Source organism: Bacillus rossius, assembly GCF_032445375.1.
Source record: "Bacillus rossius redtenbacheri isolate Brsri chromosome 4 unlocalized genomic scaffold, Brsri_v3 Brsri_v3_scf4_1, whole genome shotgun sequence".
NCBI classification, from domain to species: domain Eukaryota; kingdom Metazoa; phylum Arthropoda; class Insecta; order Phasmatodea; family Bacillidae; genus Bacillus; species Bacillus rossius.
In genome coordinates, this window is record NW_026962010.1 from 6,198,419 (window position 1) to 6,214,874 (window position 16,456).

The 16,456-nt window shown below is 38.9% G+C and overlaps 1 protein-coding gene across 1 annotated transcript in view; it reads right to left on the bottom strand.

Moving 5' to 3' along the window:
- The window catches only part of LOC134541655 (dystrophin, isoforms A/C/F/G/H-like), a 935,715-nt gene that overhangs the window by 709,750 nt on the left and 209,509 nt on the right, over positions 1-16,456 (bottom strand). The window contains exons 39-44 of the mRNA XM_063385245.1: positions 16,171-16,317; positions 14,958-15,130; positions 12,969-13,145; positions 9,877-10,020; positions 7,504-7,660; positions 2,221-2,331 (exon numbers count right to left, since the gene is read on the bottom strand). Of these exons, the coding sequence (XP_063241315.1) occupies positions 2,221-2,331; positions 7,504-7,660; positions 9,877-10,020; positions 12,969-13,145; positions 14,958-15,130; positions 16,171-16,317 (909 nt within the window). The remainder of the gene's footprint in view (positions 1-2,220; positions 2,332-7,503; positions 7,661-9,876; positions 10,021-12,968; positions 13,146-14,957; positions 15,131-16,170; positions 16,318-16,456) is intronic.

Genomic DNA, 16,456 nt, shown 5'->3' on the forward strand with positions numbered 1-16,456 from the left:
TGTAAAAGATTTAATTAGGTTTATGTCTTGGCACATATTTTTCAATAATAAAAAAATAGGAGATAATTTTTTTTGCAATAATAAACAATAAGTTATGTTATGTGGAAGTTTTCTACTAATTATGTTTTCTAATGAATGAGTTTCTGCAGTATTATGTTACATGTTGAATCACTCATCACTGAGTGCATGCAGTTTAAAATTGAGTTACATTTGCAGTCATTTATAATGAGTAAGAATAGGAGGAAGATAAAAGACACCCTGTGTAAACAACAGTGGTCAAAAGTGGAATATCAGTGAAAAGAAAGTAGTGAATAATAGCGGTCGTAAGAAGCAAAATGGCATTTGATCCTCAAATGAGTCAACACTTACAGAATGTGAGAATCAACTTTGAAATCACTATGTACAAATTAAAAATGAGTTTATTAGTTACTTTTAATGCTATTGTTATTTGTCAAACATCTAACTTTTAACTTAAACTTGTTACGTTTTTCATAGAACTTATTTTAAAAATACAATTCTTTCCAAAGAAACTCACTTGTTTGAATGTATTTTTTTAGTGACTATTTTTCAACCCTGAAGTTGCACAAAACATTTTATGATAAAAAATCTATTCAATAAATCAATTTAACGTGGTTTTACAATCACTGAGAATCAAGTAACGTAATTAAAGTCAGTTATTTTGTTCACACTGACTTTCATTTCAAATGAGTTAGGTATTTGTCACATTAAATTTAACTCAACTTGAATTAGTTTTTAGAACTAAACTACTTATGTCAATGCAGACGAGACATCTAAAAGTCCACTGGGTGTCTCAAAAGGAATGTTACTACACAATGCCACATCAACCATTCCCCAGTCACTAGCCTGTCACTCCCAGCGCAGCCCCCACCCCCTCCCAGCTGCTGCCCCCATCCCCCTCCCAGCGGCTGTCCAATGCACTCCCAGCTTAAAGCACTAAGAAAAATATTAACAAAAAAATTAAATGATTTAATTGATTTAATATTGAGCCTTTGTCATTCAAGCAAATTATTGCAGATGAGAAAGTAGAAAGTTAGGAAGAAAATAATTTGTTACTAAATCCTAGAAGTCCTTAATATTTTAAGTAATGATTATGTACCGATGTTCCAAATCCAACACTTAAGTGTTGAGTTGGCAACAACTGTTATAGAATCATCAGGTAAGTTATCTCAACCACTGAATCAAAAAGGAAACATTAAAGCGGATAAATGTAATAGTAGACTTGATTAGTTTGAAGTGGTGAAATCTGAAAAATTTTACATTGGATTTCTTAGAACTGACTCTGCAATAAGGAAATATAACTTTAAAAATATACTTACATGAGTGTATGTGCTCTTAAAAAAAAAGTTGAAAAAATTTTTAAAAATTTGTTACCAAACAAAATGGTGTTGTTGTAAAAAAACTGTTTACAAATATTTATCCAAAATAAAATTTTATTGCTAGAACTGCATAGAAAATGCTTTAAAGTTCTTACCAGTAGAAATGCAATAGTAAGCTTGCATAATTAGTCTTCCAACAAACATATTACTCTACAAATGCCAAATTCCATTAATTATTATAGCCAGTCAGTATAAATAACCTTGCCAATATGAAAATGCTTATCTCTGCCAGCCTGTAGGCCCCCTGCTGACAAACCCTAACCGGAGTGCAAAATACAGTGGAAACTTATAACCAAGAACGTACCTCTCTTTAAAGAATTTACCACTTTAAAGTATATATATACAGGAATGTTATTATTAAGAACCAAATTTTGTGGGTTTCTCAGAAACAATGTAAAGAGATTTATCTATGAACTATTTACCTTGTAATTGTCACTAAAAATTCATCAATCATTTCATAAGTGATTGTGCTTGTATGTAGTGATCACTGTAAACTTTGTGATGGCGATATCTTAGGAATGGTGATAATTAGGAACAAAAGTATAAGGACCATTTTTGTAGATAATTTTATAATCTACAATTTTTGTCCGGGCTATATTTTTGATAAAAGTTACCGTTTTTGAGAAAAATTCAAAATACTGAAAAGTTTGACCTTTGACCTTGAATAACCTTTTGAGCACACGTGGGATCTATGGGATTTTTGGCACTTTATTTCTACCGGTGTACCCAAGGTCTCTACCAAAATTCAGCTCTGTCGGAATTTATGTTATTTGAAATGTCTAGTCTATTTTGACCGGACTGTAAACACACGTCGGGACCGTACCTGGGACATGTCGGCAAGCACGCCCTGGGCCGTGCCGGAGAGTGCCGGCTGCCTGGACCGTGCCGCTGCCTCCACGTCGGGCCTCCTCGCCGCCAGCTGCTGCTCCTGGGCCTGCCACACACACACACGCACGCACTCACACTCCATCCACACCACTGCCATTATCTCATTGGCTGACCCGCCGGCCCGCTCTCTGCTCAATCAGCACCTTGCAACACCCAGCAGTTTCACAGCCAGTCTACACATACAAGCTGCCCACTTTAGCAACAGTAACTCAAGCTGAAAATTAAAGAAGAAAAAAAAAAAGGAGGGGTTGTCTGTAAAGTCGATTTGCAAACGATAATTTTACGCGATAACGTCATAAGAAAACATTGATGAAAAATTGATTACTTTTTAATTTCCAAATATTCAGTATTTACGGTTTTTTTCAAATTTTATTTAAATAATTGTTTTAAATATAATCACGAACAATTAGTTAAAAAGCCCGCATTAACCTGTTTGATATTATAGAAGATTTTCTTGCACGGTGGTTGGCCGGTTCTTGCACGCTTGGCTCAGGCGGAACGTGACAATTTTTCGTGTGTGCAGCCGGCGTTGATTTTTTTTACATATATCATTGCCTTTAAGTATAAATTTGCTGGGTGTGCCAATTTTGCTTAACGTAGCTGGGTGCTGAGGTTGTTATCTTCGGCCCAGAGTAAGGGTAGTGGAAACAAGAGAACTAATGTTTGATAATATTTTTCCATATATGGTCATGTGTCCTATTGTCTCTTGTGATTGGTAAATTGGCCCATGAGGCTGTTTCCCCTTTGTTTTCAACTTTGAAAGGGAAGGCAGTAGTTGTTGCCTGATTGTCGCCGTATGCGGTCGCATCATTGGCAACTCGTTGAAATGCTATAAATCTGTGAGACTGCGAACTGGTTGGGGCCAGGCTGAGTGTTAACTTTTTTTCCCCTTGTTTTTGGACCACGAATAATTAGAAATTTGACCCCAGGCATCGGCATCGGCCCAAGAAGACCGTGGTCATCCTCCCGAGACAATTCCTTGGAATAACGTACTTTGGTTAAAAAGTTGTCTAAAGGACTTCAATTTCTGTTTGTATTTGAGCGATGAGCTACAGTGAATATTGGTGGACGTATGAAAGTTGTGATAGGATTCAAAAATCAATAAATAAAAAAACTGTTTGAAAATTATTTTGTTTAAAAATTTTTAGAAGAAAAAGCTGCTCCATTTAATGAGTAATAATTAAAATTATGGTTAACTGTAGCTTCTACAGCAATGAATCCTTGTTCATCACCGTCTAGATCATTGGCCTACTTCGGACATCATTGACGCGGTGGTTCGTGTTCCTCTCCTACCCCCCCCCCCCCCAACCACCCCATCACTCCTCCGCCCTCAGTAGACTGTTTCTTGATCGTGGAGTAATACTCCGCCATCCCTAATGTCGTATCTCTCTGTCTAATTAGACACTAGTTCCTGGACGAGCGACTAGCTTCCAGGACCATGCCAAGGGCACCGATCATGGGTGTAAGCATGGGCGTCGCAACCGGGGGGGGACGGGGACGGGGGGACACGTCCCCCCCAATAATAAGTCTTCAATTTTGTCCCCTCCAATAATATATTTAGTTTCGTAGTTATATTAAAAATATGATTTCTGTGATATAACCCATATGTTGCGCATGGTGCATTTAGTCCAATCGTGGTAATGTGATCACTTTTTAATTCGATCTTCATGTAAAATAAATCAGGAGAGATATTATAATAATAGTGAATATAATCACTTTATTACTTATGTTTGTGTACATGTGCGAAATATTCTTAATACTGCTGCGGCATTTAAGTGTAACATTCAGGTTTCTCCTGATGTTTAAATTAATGATTTTGTGTGGATATAGCACCAGCAGATATGTTAACTGTGTTTTTACAAATTTGTTCTCTGAAAATATTTTTTATAAAAAATAAATTATATATTGCAACCAACTATAATTAGAATATTTAGGAAAGAGAAATTCCATAAATCACCTTTTTGCACCTTCAAACCCCAAATTTTCCCGGTGGAGGACCCCCGGATCCCCCGCTTTTTTTTTCCAGGGGATGGATATTCCTCAACAACTAAATCAATTGAAGTCCCCCCCAAAAAATATATCCTTGCGATGCCCATGGTGTAAGTACCGAGTTTGTGTTTGGAAATCCCGTCTTAAATACTTAAGTGGTCATTTACTCTTGCATAGTGTATTTTCTTGTTGGTTGATCCTGTTTCATTGCCACGTTCTCAAAAAATATGTTTCACTTTCTTATGTATTTGTATTCAGGTTTTTTCTTCATAATCTGTGCTTAATTTTTTGTGTTACCCAGATGATACCTGCTGTTCCTTGCTATTTATGGCTACGTTACTCTATGCATGTCAACATAAATATATCTAGTCATTGTATAGGCCGTAACAGTACAACGGATCTAAAAGTGTTGAATTCAAGAATTATTGTTACAAGTGATCAAATTAAATGGCTTGTTTAGAGTGTACACTCGTGTGTCCAAGTATATTTATTGTAACTTTAATTTCATGTAATTTAATTGTTTAAGATTGGTATTGCATCACAGTTTGATAAACGTTAATCATTAATATTTATGTAGTTAGTTTTTCAGTATACTAAAAATCTGATTAAGATAGTCTTCAATCCATTTAATAAGATATTGTTATTTGAATTCTATCGGGTGATTTACTACACCCGCATCACAAGTTTTTGCACGCTCAAATATGTATTGGAACTGTGATAGTAATTGAGTAGAGACTTTCTTTATTCTGCCATTTATTTTGAGCAGTAAATCTTGTCTGTTGAACACTAATATTTCCTTAAAACAGGTAACCACAGGCTGCTTACGGGATCTCCCTATCAGAATAGATCCTGACAATAATTATTGTCTGTTTGAGTTTGTAATATTGTATCTCCGTTGCAGGCTGTAGCTTACCTTGACGGGGATTGCATGCCATTGTACACTTCACTATCATGCTATAATATTTGTACACAGTAAAATATTAATCCACCTAGGTTCAGCTGTGTTGTTATAACCGCAAAGGTCACAGCAAATATTTAAACGCCAAGGATTTAAAAATATGCAGCTTCAAGCATTCTACTGAAGGCAAGGAACAAATAGCGTCAGGAATAATTAATGATAAAATGTATATTTGGACAATGGCCGGAAACAGGCCCACGATAACGATGAGTTAAAATAATATTTAGTTAGCAAATGTTTCTCATACAACAGTAGAGTGAGATAAAATACTTACGTTGTATGTGCTACAAGCACATTACACAAGAGCCACCTTAACATCATAGTGCAAGATATGTCCTCTTTCATGTAATTATTAAATTTTTTTAAGCATTAAGTCACATACATAAATTATAACTTTATAAAAATTTTAAGGTTAAAATAATAATTTGTATGCAAATAAATTTCATTTAAAAATAAAAAAAAATAGAAAAATGAGTAAGTTTTTAAACTTGTCTAATTTAGAGTTGAATAAATATTAAACAGAAAACTTTCTGTGCATACAACATTAGAGCTTTTTAGAAGCTTCTCTGCAGATCATTGATAATTAATTCAACTTTATACTAATACCATTCAGTATTTCAATTATAATATTTGCATACGAAAGGAAAATTAAATTTTAAATTTTAAAAATATAAAATTGTTGAAACATTTAACAGAATGAAAAAAAAAAACCTCAAACCAGATGGCTAGATAAGTAGAAATAAGGCACTTCTGATACAGAACAGTCAGTCATTCAGTCTGTCAGTCAGTAAGTAAGTCAGCCACTCAGACAATCAGTCGTCCACCAGTCAAACACTATGGTAATCACAAATTATGAGCAAGCCAAATCAATTTTTACTTTTGACTTTGTCAGTTATTGAAATTACATTCCATCAGATAAACAATATTTGTTTTTTTAAAGATAACTAAATAGTAAAATAAATACACAATGTTAGAAAATATAGCATGAATATAAATGGTTCAAGCAAGATTATGTGAATAGATATGCAATTCCAGTTTACTACGGCATATGCATATAAACTTTCTTAACATGTTTGAAGTCCTAAAAATATCAAAAACTATACATTACTAAACACACAATCAAAATTGTTACAGTTACAAACATAGCATAAAAACTTTTACCTCAGATATAATGAAATACACTTAATCACACCAATACAATTACACTTTTGACACTTTACACTACATGGCATGTCTCCTGAGTCGAGACAGAAGGAGTAGGCTCCCAAACAACAGCACCACACAGGCCAAGACAACTCATGCCAGAAGACCCACACACACACACACACACAGACTGTGAATTCTTTCAACCGCAAACCATTGAGTCGCAAGACTGGTATTTATAGCTCTTGGCAGAATGTTGGCCACTCGTAAATCCATCACCAGGTTCTCCCCGACTATCAACAGTTGAGGGGGTGGCCAGTGGTTTGGCAAGCAGCCACCACGGAAAATAGAAAGCAAAAGTAACAGCAATTAAAGGTTGGCAGGCTGTGCGCATTCGCTTCCTAAAGAAATTATTTTAAACTAATCTTTCATAATTGAACTAATAAATCACATGTATTTTTTACGTGATGACGTCTTATAAATCGATGAACGCTGGCTGCGCTCGCGAAAAAAGCATGACTCATTGTTACGTTCCGCCTGAGCCGAGCGTGCAAGAACCGGCCAACCACCGTGCGAGAAAATCTTCTATAATATCAAACAGGTTAAGGCGGGCTTTTTAAAAGCAGCAATTTAAAAATAATGATTTATTTGTCCAATTTCATCATTTAAATTTAACAATTAATAGACATTGATTTGATTTCAGTTTATTTCTATAACTAATTGTTCGTAAATATATTTAAACAAACTATTTAAATTAAATTTGCAAAAAATTTAAATAATATTTGAAAATTAAAAAATTATGCAATTTTTCATCATTGTTTTCTTATGACGTTATCACGTAAAATTATCGTCCGTAAACCGACTTTACAGACAAACACCACCACCCCCCCCCCCCTTTTTTTTTACTTATCTTAATGGTTAGTTACCTACCAATTAGAAAGTAATAGTGTGTGAAATTTCGATAAATATATAATTATCTATTTAAAAAAAAAATTTATTAGGTACTATAATTTCAAGTGTAAAAACTAATTGTGAATCAAATGATAGTGTAACATGACAACATGAGTAATAATTGCAATTACAATGCAGTTGAATGCCTGCAACGCTGCAACGCTGCAACAGGCTAACCTTGACACTGTTGAGGCGAGTCAGCAAAGAAGAATCATCCGAAGAGTTGGCCGCTGACCCCAGCAAGACTTTCACCTGGTCCAGGAGAACTCGAGAGGATTCAAGGACGTTGGAGCCGTTGTCTTTCAACTTGGCAGATGCCTCCAACGCAGCAATCCTGAAATATTACTCATTTCTGTTCCAGTTGCCACAGTTCTTTCACAATCTTTTATACCACACTCAAGAGTGCTCAATTTTTGTAACTAAACAAGCAGAATTTACTAAACCACACTTAAGCTTTACCCTTCCCATCTAATAACGAATCCAACAGCAGATACAAAAATTATGTCTAACTGTGACTAATGTACAAAAGAAAATGGTATAAAAATTTATAACTTGTTCAATGCCATTTATTTCTCATGATTTAAATAAGTATTTCTCTAGATTACAGCGTGTTTTTTTTTTCACATTACTGATGAAATCTAGCTGAAGAAATGCTTATGCATTCATAAGCATTACATTTATAAGATTACAACACCTGATTATAATGATTGGAAGAGCTATATCCATCATTATTTAGCCCAATTATTGTAACTACAAGAATAAGAACTAATTAACTAAATTAATACTACCTACATCAATGTTGAACCCATATACTCATTTTTTTTTTCGGTTTTAAAAAGTTTTACAAACATTTAACTAATTATTCATTCATAATAAGAGGCTAATGATGAGATTTTCATTACATGGCAAAACATAAATATAAAATATTAAGATTTCACATCATGTAAAGACTTATCACTTTCATTTATACACAAACTTCAATAAATACACTGCTTTCTACTCTGTCTGTAAGGGTGGGGGTGGACTGCGTCATCATGGCAATTAAGGGCACAGGAGGATTGCAGCATCAGACACTAGCCTTCTCTTGACCCTTCTGAACCCTCTTGGATGACTTCTTACTGATAATTTTCTATCGACCTATCACCAGCCAGTTCACCCTGAGAAAAGGTAGCAAGTCGCAGTTTCTACAAACCTGTTGTTAATAAACCAAAGCATTGAGTCATGCTGGATATTGTGTTTGGAACATCTCTGATTCGTCCTCCTAACATGTCAATGTACACCTCAACGCAGGACTAGAAAGTACCCTAAATTAGAGTCGGTCATTCGAGTGGCTTACTGTGCCACAGAATGTTGGTACAGTGTTACTCCATCTATCTATTGGGTCATGAAGCAACTATGCTACCTAGAGGTTTGGATGACTTGTTTGCAATCAGATTATGGTAAATTGGGGTGCAGACAAGTCATGTTAAACAAACACCTAATATTTATTAGAACATACTTTATATTCTGTGTGACTGAAAATTGTGTGGAGTTTAACAAAAAAACGTTTTTTTAAGAACTGGAATCGAACCGAGAACCATGGAAAAAGTATAACCAACATGTTACTAATAAAAAAAAGTTTCGTCAAAACCTGTTCAGTGATATTTGAGTGATGTGGAAAAATAAAGGGAGGGGGGGTTTGTCGGTAAAGTCGGTTTACGGACAATAGTTTTACGTGATAACGTCATAAGAAAACATTGATGAAAAATTGCATACATTTAATTTTCAAATATTATTTACAGTTTTTTTGCCAAATTTAATTTAAATAATTTGTTTAAATATAATCACGAACAATTAGTTAAAAAGCCTGCCTCAACCTGTTGAAGCAGATAAAAGTTTGATTTTAGTTGGGCAACAGATATAACAGAATTCAATTTGGCAGGAGTAGAATTACCATAAATTTATTTTAAGTTATAAATACAGACAAATGTATTTTTAATCCCCATTAAAAAAAAAGGTGTGGTAAATTTATTTAAGTTATGTTTATTAAGTTTTATAAATGACTACAGATACAGAATATGAAATTTTTTAATTTTCTGCATTCTATGATAAAAAATATGTACCTATGTTAGTTTGAAGATTTCTTTAAATTTTATTTTTAATGAGGTGGAAGGAAAAATGAATATTATTTTATTACGACATTGCATTTAACCAAATCCAAGTAATTGAGAAGCTTAATCTACATTAAAATAAAGAAACCCAATGCTACAGAATATTTTATTTTCAATTAGTTCCATAATGGAGTAAAAAGTCAAGTAAGTAGGTTTTTATAGAGGTACAAGGTACAAGGGAAGAAAAAATAGCCAAAAGCAATATATATTACTTTTGATTTTACAAACATTACTTTTAGTTTTTTTTTTTAAACAAAACATTATGAAGGCCTGTCTATGGTGTACTTCTTAAACTGGAAAATGTTTGTATATTATCAAATACTCACAATATTACTAAACTTAGCTAAAAAGCAACCGCCGGTGGTAAGATAGTCGACTGGAAAGGCACTGTAACACATACCTGTCTCTTCTCGTAGTGAGCTCAGCTAGAATGACCTGCCATCGAGCTCGTAAACCGTCCACCAAGCTTTGCACACCAGAGTTGTTTGTCCCAGCAGAGCGGCTCATAATTTCACGGCACGCCACACCAATATTACTCATCAACCTGCAACAAATAAGTTGTAATTACAAGACCCAATTTGTAATTGGTATTGACAGCTCAGCAGTCCGCCATTCAGTTACTACTAGTCTCTGCCAAGCATCACTACTCACCTGTGCTTCATGGTGACCTGCTTCACCAGCTACTCTTGGCCTGTGGCAGAGGCAGCACAGCAGTCTGCCACTCAGCTACTACTAGTCTCTGCCAAGCATCACTACTCACCTGTGCTTCATGGTGACCTGCTTCTCCAGCTCCTTCTGCTTGGTTTGGCCTGTGGCAGAGGCAGGTTAGCAGTTTGCCACTCAGTTACTAGAGCCTCTGCCAAGCATCACTACTCACCTGTGCTTCATGGTGACCTGCTTCTCCAGCTCCTTCTGCTTGGCCTTGGCCTGTGGCAGAGGCAGATCAGCAGTCTGCCACTCAGCTACTACTAGTCTCTGCCAAGCATCACTACTCACCTGTGCTTCATGGTGACCTGCTTCTCCAGCTCCTTCTGCTTGGCCTTGGCCTGTGGCAGAGGCAGGTCAGCAGTCTGCCACTCAGCTACTACTAGTCTCTGCCAAGCATCACTACTCACCTGTGCTTCATGGTGACCTGCTTCTCCAGCTCCTTCTGCTTGGCCTTGGCCTGTGGCAGAGGCAGGTCAGCAGTCTGCCACTCAGCTACTACTAGTCTCTGCCAAGCATCACTACTCACCTGTGCTTCATGGTGACCTGCTTCTCCAGCTCCTTCTGCTTGGCCTTGGCCTGTGGCAGAGGCAGGTCAGCAGTCTGCCACTCAGCTACTACTAGTCTCTGCCAAGCATCACTACTCACCTGTGCTTCATGGTGACCTGCTTCTCCAGCTCCTTCTGCTTGGCCTTGGCCTGTAACAGAGGCAGATCAGCAGTCTGCCACTCAGTTACTACTAGTCTCTGCCAAGCATCACTACTCACCTGTGCTTCATGGTGACCTGCTTCTCCAGCTCCTTCTGCTTGGCCTTGGCCTGTGGCAGAGGCAGGTCAGCAGTCTGCCACTCAGCTACTACTAGAGCCTCTGCCAAGCATCACTACTCACCTGTGCTTCATGGTGACCTGCTTCTCCAGCTCCTTCTGCTTGGTTTGGCCTGTGGCAGAGGCAGGTTAGCAGTTTGCCACTCAGCTACTACTAGAGCCTCTGCCAAGCATCACTACTCACCTGTGCTTCATGGTGACCTGCTTCTCCAGCTCCTTCTGCTTGGCCTTGGCCTGTGGCAGAGGCAGGTTAGCAGTTTGCCACTCAGCTACTAGAGCCTCTGCCAAGCATCACTACTCACCTGTGCTTCATGGTGACCTGCTTCTCCAGCTCCTTCTGCTTGGTTTGGCCTGTGGCAGAGGCAGGTTAGCAGTTTGCCACTCAGCTACTACTAGAGTCTCTGCCAAGCATCACTACTCACCTGTGCTTCATGGTGACCTGCTTCTCCAGCTCCTTCTGCTTGGCCTTGGCCTGTGGCAGAGGCAGGTTAGCAGTTTGCCACTCAGCTACTAGAGCCTCTGCCAAGCATCACTACTCACCTGTGCTTCATGGTGACCTGCTTCTCCAGCTCCTTCTGCTTGGCCTTGGCCTGTGGCAGAGGCAGATCAGCAGTCTGCCACTCAGCTACTACTAGTCTCTGCCAAGCATCACTACTCACCTGTGCTTCATGGTGACCTGCTTCTCCAGCTCCTTCTGCTTGGCCTTGGCCTGTGGCAGAGGCAGGTTAGCAGTTTGCCACTCAGCTACTAGAGTCTCTGCCAAGCATCACTACTCACCTGTGCTTCATGGTGACCTGCTTCACCAGCTCCTTCTGCTTGGCCTTGGCCTGTGGCAGAGGCAGGTCAGCAGTCTGCCACTCAGCTACTACTAGTCTCTGCCAAGCATCACTACTCACCTGTGCTTCATGGTGACCTGCTTCTCCAGCTCCTTCTGCTTGGCCTTGGCCTGGGGCAGAGGCAGCTCAGCAGACTGCCACTCAGCTACTACTAGTCTCTGCCAAGCATCACTACTCACCTGTGCTTCATGGTGACCTGCTTCTCCAGCTCCTTCTGCTTGGCCTTGGCCTGTGGCAGAGGCAGGTTAGCAGTTTGCCACTCAGCTACTAGAGCCTCTGCCAAGCATCACTACTCACCTGTGCTTCATGGTGACCTGCTTCTCCAGCTCCTTCTGCTTGGTTTGGCCTGTGGCAGAGGCAGGTTAGCAGTTTGCCACTCAGCTACTAGAGCCTCTGCCAAGCATCACTACTCACCTGTGCTTCATGGTGACCTGCTTCTCCAGCTCCTTCTGCTTGGCCTTGGCCTGGGGCAGAGGCAGCTCAGCAGACTGCCACTCAGCTACTACTAGTCTCTGCCAAGCATCACTACTCACCTGTGCTTCATGGTGACCTGCTTCTCCAGCTCCTTCTGCTTGGCCTTGGCCTGGGGCAGAGGCAGCTCAGCAGACTGCCACTCAGCTACTACTAGTCTCTGCCAAGCATCACTACTCACCTGTGCTTCATGGTGACCTGCTTCTCCAGCTCCTTCTGCTTGGCCTTGGCCTGTGGCAGAGGCAGGTTAGCAGTTTGCCACTCAGCTACTAGAGCCTCTGCCAAGCATCACTACTCACCTGTGCTTCATGGTGACCTGCTTCTCCAGCTCCTTCTGCTTGGTTTGGCCTGTGGCAGAGGCAGGTTAGCAGTTTGCCACTCAGCTACTAGAGCCTCTGCCAAGCATCACTACTCACCTGTGCTTCATGGTGACCTGCTTCTCCAGCTCCTTCTGCTTGGCCTTGGCCTGTGGCAGAGGTAGGTTAGCAGTTTGCCACTCAGCTACTACTAGTCTCTGCCAAGCATCACTACTCACCTGTGCTTCATGGTGACCTGCTTCTCCAGCTCCTTCTGCTTGGCCTTGGCCTGTGGCAGAGGTAGGTTAGCAGTTTGCCACTCAGCTACTACTAGAGTCTCTGCCAAGCATCACTACTCACCTGTGCTTCATGGTGACCTGCTTCTCCAGCTCCTTCTGCTTGGCCTTGGCCTGGGGCAGAGGCAGCTCAGCAGACTGCCACTCAGTTACTAGAGCCTCTGCTGAACTCAGCCACTCACTAAAGGCCTCACAGTTGCTATGCAACTCCCGCCACGTCTCCATGCAGCGCATCCAGCGACTGCAAAAGCCAAAACATGCTACCTTTTGACCATAACTTTCTTTGTGAAACTAAAACAAATGGAAAACAGATTTGATTTAATGCCTTTTAATTAACCAGGATACCTATAGACCAGTCTACTTATGTAGTTATTTATTTATTTTCTTATTAACCTATATCTATATAAACGATTCTCTAGCTCCCAAGTTGCTTGTGTGCTGGGAGTATCAAATTGTCTTGTCACCACCTCGTGCCACCTCTGTTTTAATTTTACTAGAGATATATGCAATTTGTAATCAGCTACAATCGTAAACAGATGTAAAAAAGGTTTGAAATGTATTCTAGGTAGAGATGGATGTTTCTCTAATTTTTGGTGGAAAAACTTGTAGTTATGTGAGTCAAGTACCTATACATATTTGGAAATACATTTTTACTGTTTTCTTATTTAAATGTATTAATATACATGTTCATATACCAATTATGTTCTCAAACTACTATCAAAGACAACAATTATTGAAAAATTAAAGTGCCTGTCATAACCTAAAAATCCACCAGTGCCCTTTTCACTTTTCATACTGTTACATACTTTGACCTAGCATCATTTTCTTAGCTACGTGTGTAGCCGTACTGATCAAACTTACAAACGTACTTTATTTTAATAATGTTCTTGTAGTAAAATTTGGTTTGCAAAAATTTAGAGTAGAAAAACAAATTTCTGCAGGAATGGATTGGAAAATTTTGAGGTTTACAAATTTCAAAAATTTATATAATATTAAGAGGGAAAAATTTTTCACTTTTATTATTTAAGCATGTATCCAGTGATAGGAATAGATAGTGGCAGGAATTAATCACGGACCAAAAACTATCACGAAATAAGGCAAATTTCATTCAATTTTACAATAGATGCAGAAGTTTTTAGGTTTCCGAGACTTCTGCACAGATGCAGCGCCTTTTCCTGCATTTCCGTTCCATTTCACAAAATTACTCCTACCAAATGCAGTAAACCTTGAGCTAAGATGTTTATTGTTTATTGTTTTATGCAGGAAAATAAGTTTTTGAGCAACATCTTATCTGGGAAAAAAAAACATACTTTTTATGGGTCATTTGTCAGTATTAGACTACTGGAAATCAAATTGTGCAGGAACATCTGAAACAAGTTTTACTGTATTTACTGTATTTTCCCGTTTTAACTACCGTACTGCCTGACTGCAACTTGAAAACAAATTGCTGTTGCACAGTGCTTCATCCCGTGAACTTTGGCAAGGTCATGTGCTCTGAATCTAACAGCGGGACCAAAAACATCACGTGAATGGTATGCAACCATTTTTTTCTCTCCAAATTTTGACAACCTAAAACATCATTGTGACAGCAACAATTACGCAATGAAACATGGTACTCAGGAATCTGGGGAAAAAAATTTTCAGTAAGAGGAGGGACAAGATAAACCTCAGTCTAGCAGCAGGTTCTTAATATAGCTAGTTCATCTGTCTAGCAAGCCAAATACAGACAGAGGATCAAGATCAGCCAAGCACTCAAAGATAGGCAAAGGTGGCATTTATGGCCAGAAGCAACTACTGTATGCTGGCAGATCCACAAGCCATCAAAGCTTTGTGTAAAACTTAATTACTCTCATAATTATAATTTTGTATCTTTGCAAATATCCAAGCTTTAAGTAGCAGAAAAAAGATATGGTATCAAAATTTTTTTTTTAAATTTTGGAACAATAATATGTATGTAAAAAAAAAAACCTGCGGATGCGATGCCACAAGAGAAATGTTTTAAGAAAGCCACACACACTGGAACACAGGATGGAAATGTAAAAGGGGCACTCACGTTTGCCTGTCGACACAGGCCCGATTGGCCTGCGACCACTCTTCCCGCAGCTTGTCGACCACTCGCCGCACTCTGTCGCCCTGCTCCAGCCGAGCAGTCTTCATCACCCTGTCTCTGTCGTACTCCACTTCGTCCACGCTCGGCTTCAGGCTGTTCAGAGCCTCCTTCACTTTCTGCTCAACACACGCGCACACACTTGCATTACAACACACAGCAGCTTCTAGCGCTCCTGTCTCAGTACATATCTCAGGCAACGTTCTAACTTTTCTTCAAACTGTAATAATTGATGAATTTATAAAAAAAGTAAAAACTATTATATTCCATTTTTAAAAAAAACCACTTCCTTACTTTGTTTGTGTGGTCAACTTTATACAAGTTTCTTTATGATTAGGTTGTGATGCCAAATCATACATTTAACTTATAGTACCTCAAGTTTATTTCATTGATAGGTCATACTCATTAGAAATAATAAAATAAAAGAAGGCTTACCAAAATTTTAAATTTTAATTTAACAGTCAATGCTTGTTGATTAACATCGATGAATTTTAAGAGAATTCGCCTAAAGTCAGTAGTTTGAGTAAACAAATGTCAAATTTTATGGTTTTTTTTTTAAATGAGATTAAATCAAACATTATTCCTGGATATACCTATGTACAAATGCATACATATAATTTTGTTTGCTGTTTAAATTAACAGTTGCTTTACAATCAAATGTTGCCTTCCGCTGATGCTATTTCCTTCGCTGTTTTTGTCATATGGGATTACTAACCACCCACTTTTTTTTAAATGTTTTTTTTGGCAAAGTATTTTTCTTGCTCAAATAAAACTTTTTGCTAATCATATCTGATACCTAATGATTATCTAATAAATGACATAAAGAAAACTTAGGTTTTCAAAAGCGGGGGTGCTCACTTTGCACCGGTTGGGAGGAGAATGTAAGCTAGTGGAGGGAGGATGCCATGTCACAGAGGCATTTATAGGAACATAATTGAGAGAACTAGCCTAACAAAATACATGCCGTGTGTTAAAAATTATCAGCATATATTTATAAGGTTTCATCATGATTTGTAAACTGGTATCAACATTTCTGATTGTTCGACGGTTCCTGAGAATGTTCTCGTGAAGTAGCTCCGTGGTTGAACTGGGGTGGAACTGCGAACAAGCACGCGCAGGTGGTCTAGGGAACCGGGGAGACACGCTGGCGTGCCGGTACCATCAGGGCTTCCTCCTGGGCGGGGAAGGACTCGTAGTCTCGGCCGCCGAGCGGGAAGGAGCTGAGCTGCCGGGAGATGCAGGACACTGCTTCCCGCACCTTGTTGACCCGAGCCACGAAGTCCGCGGGTTGCGAGCCCCCGACATCCTTCAGGCAACACCGGCGCGCACTCACAGTCACACTCGCACCACTCAGTGCTCACAGTTCACACACAAGACTACCTCTCAACTGCATGTGACCTGCACGTCATGATCAGGAGTACGCAAGCAGTAGTCATGGAAACTTT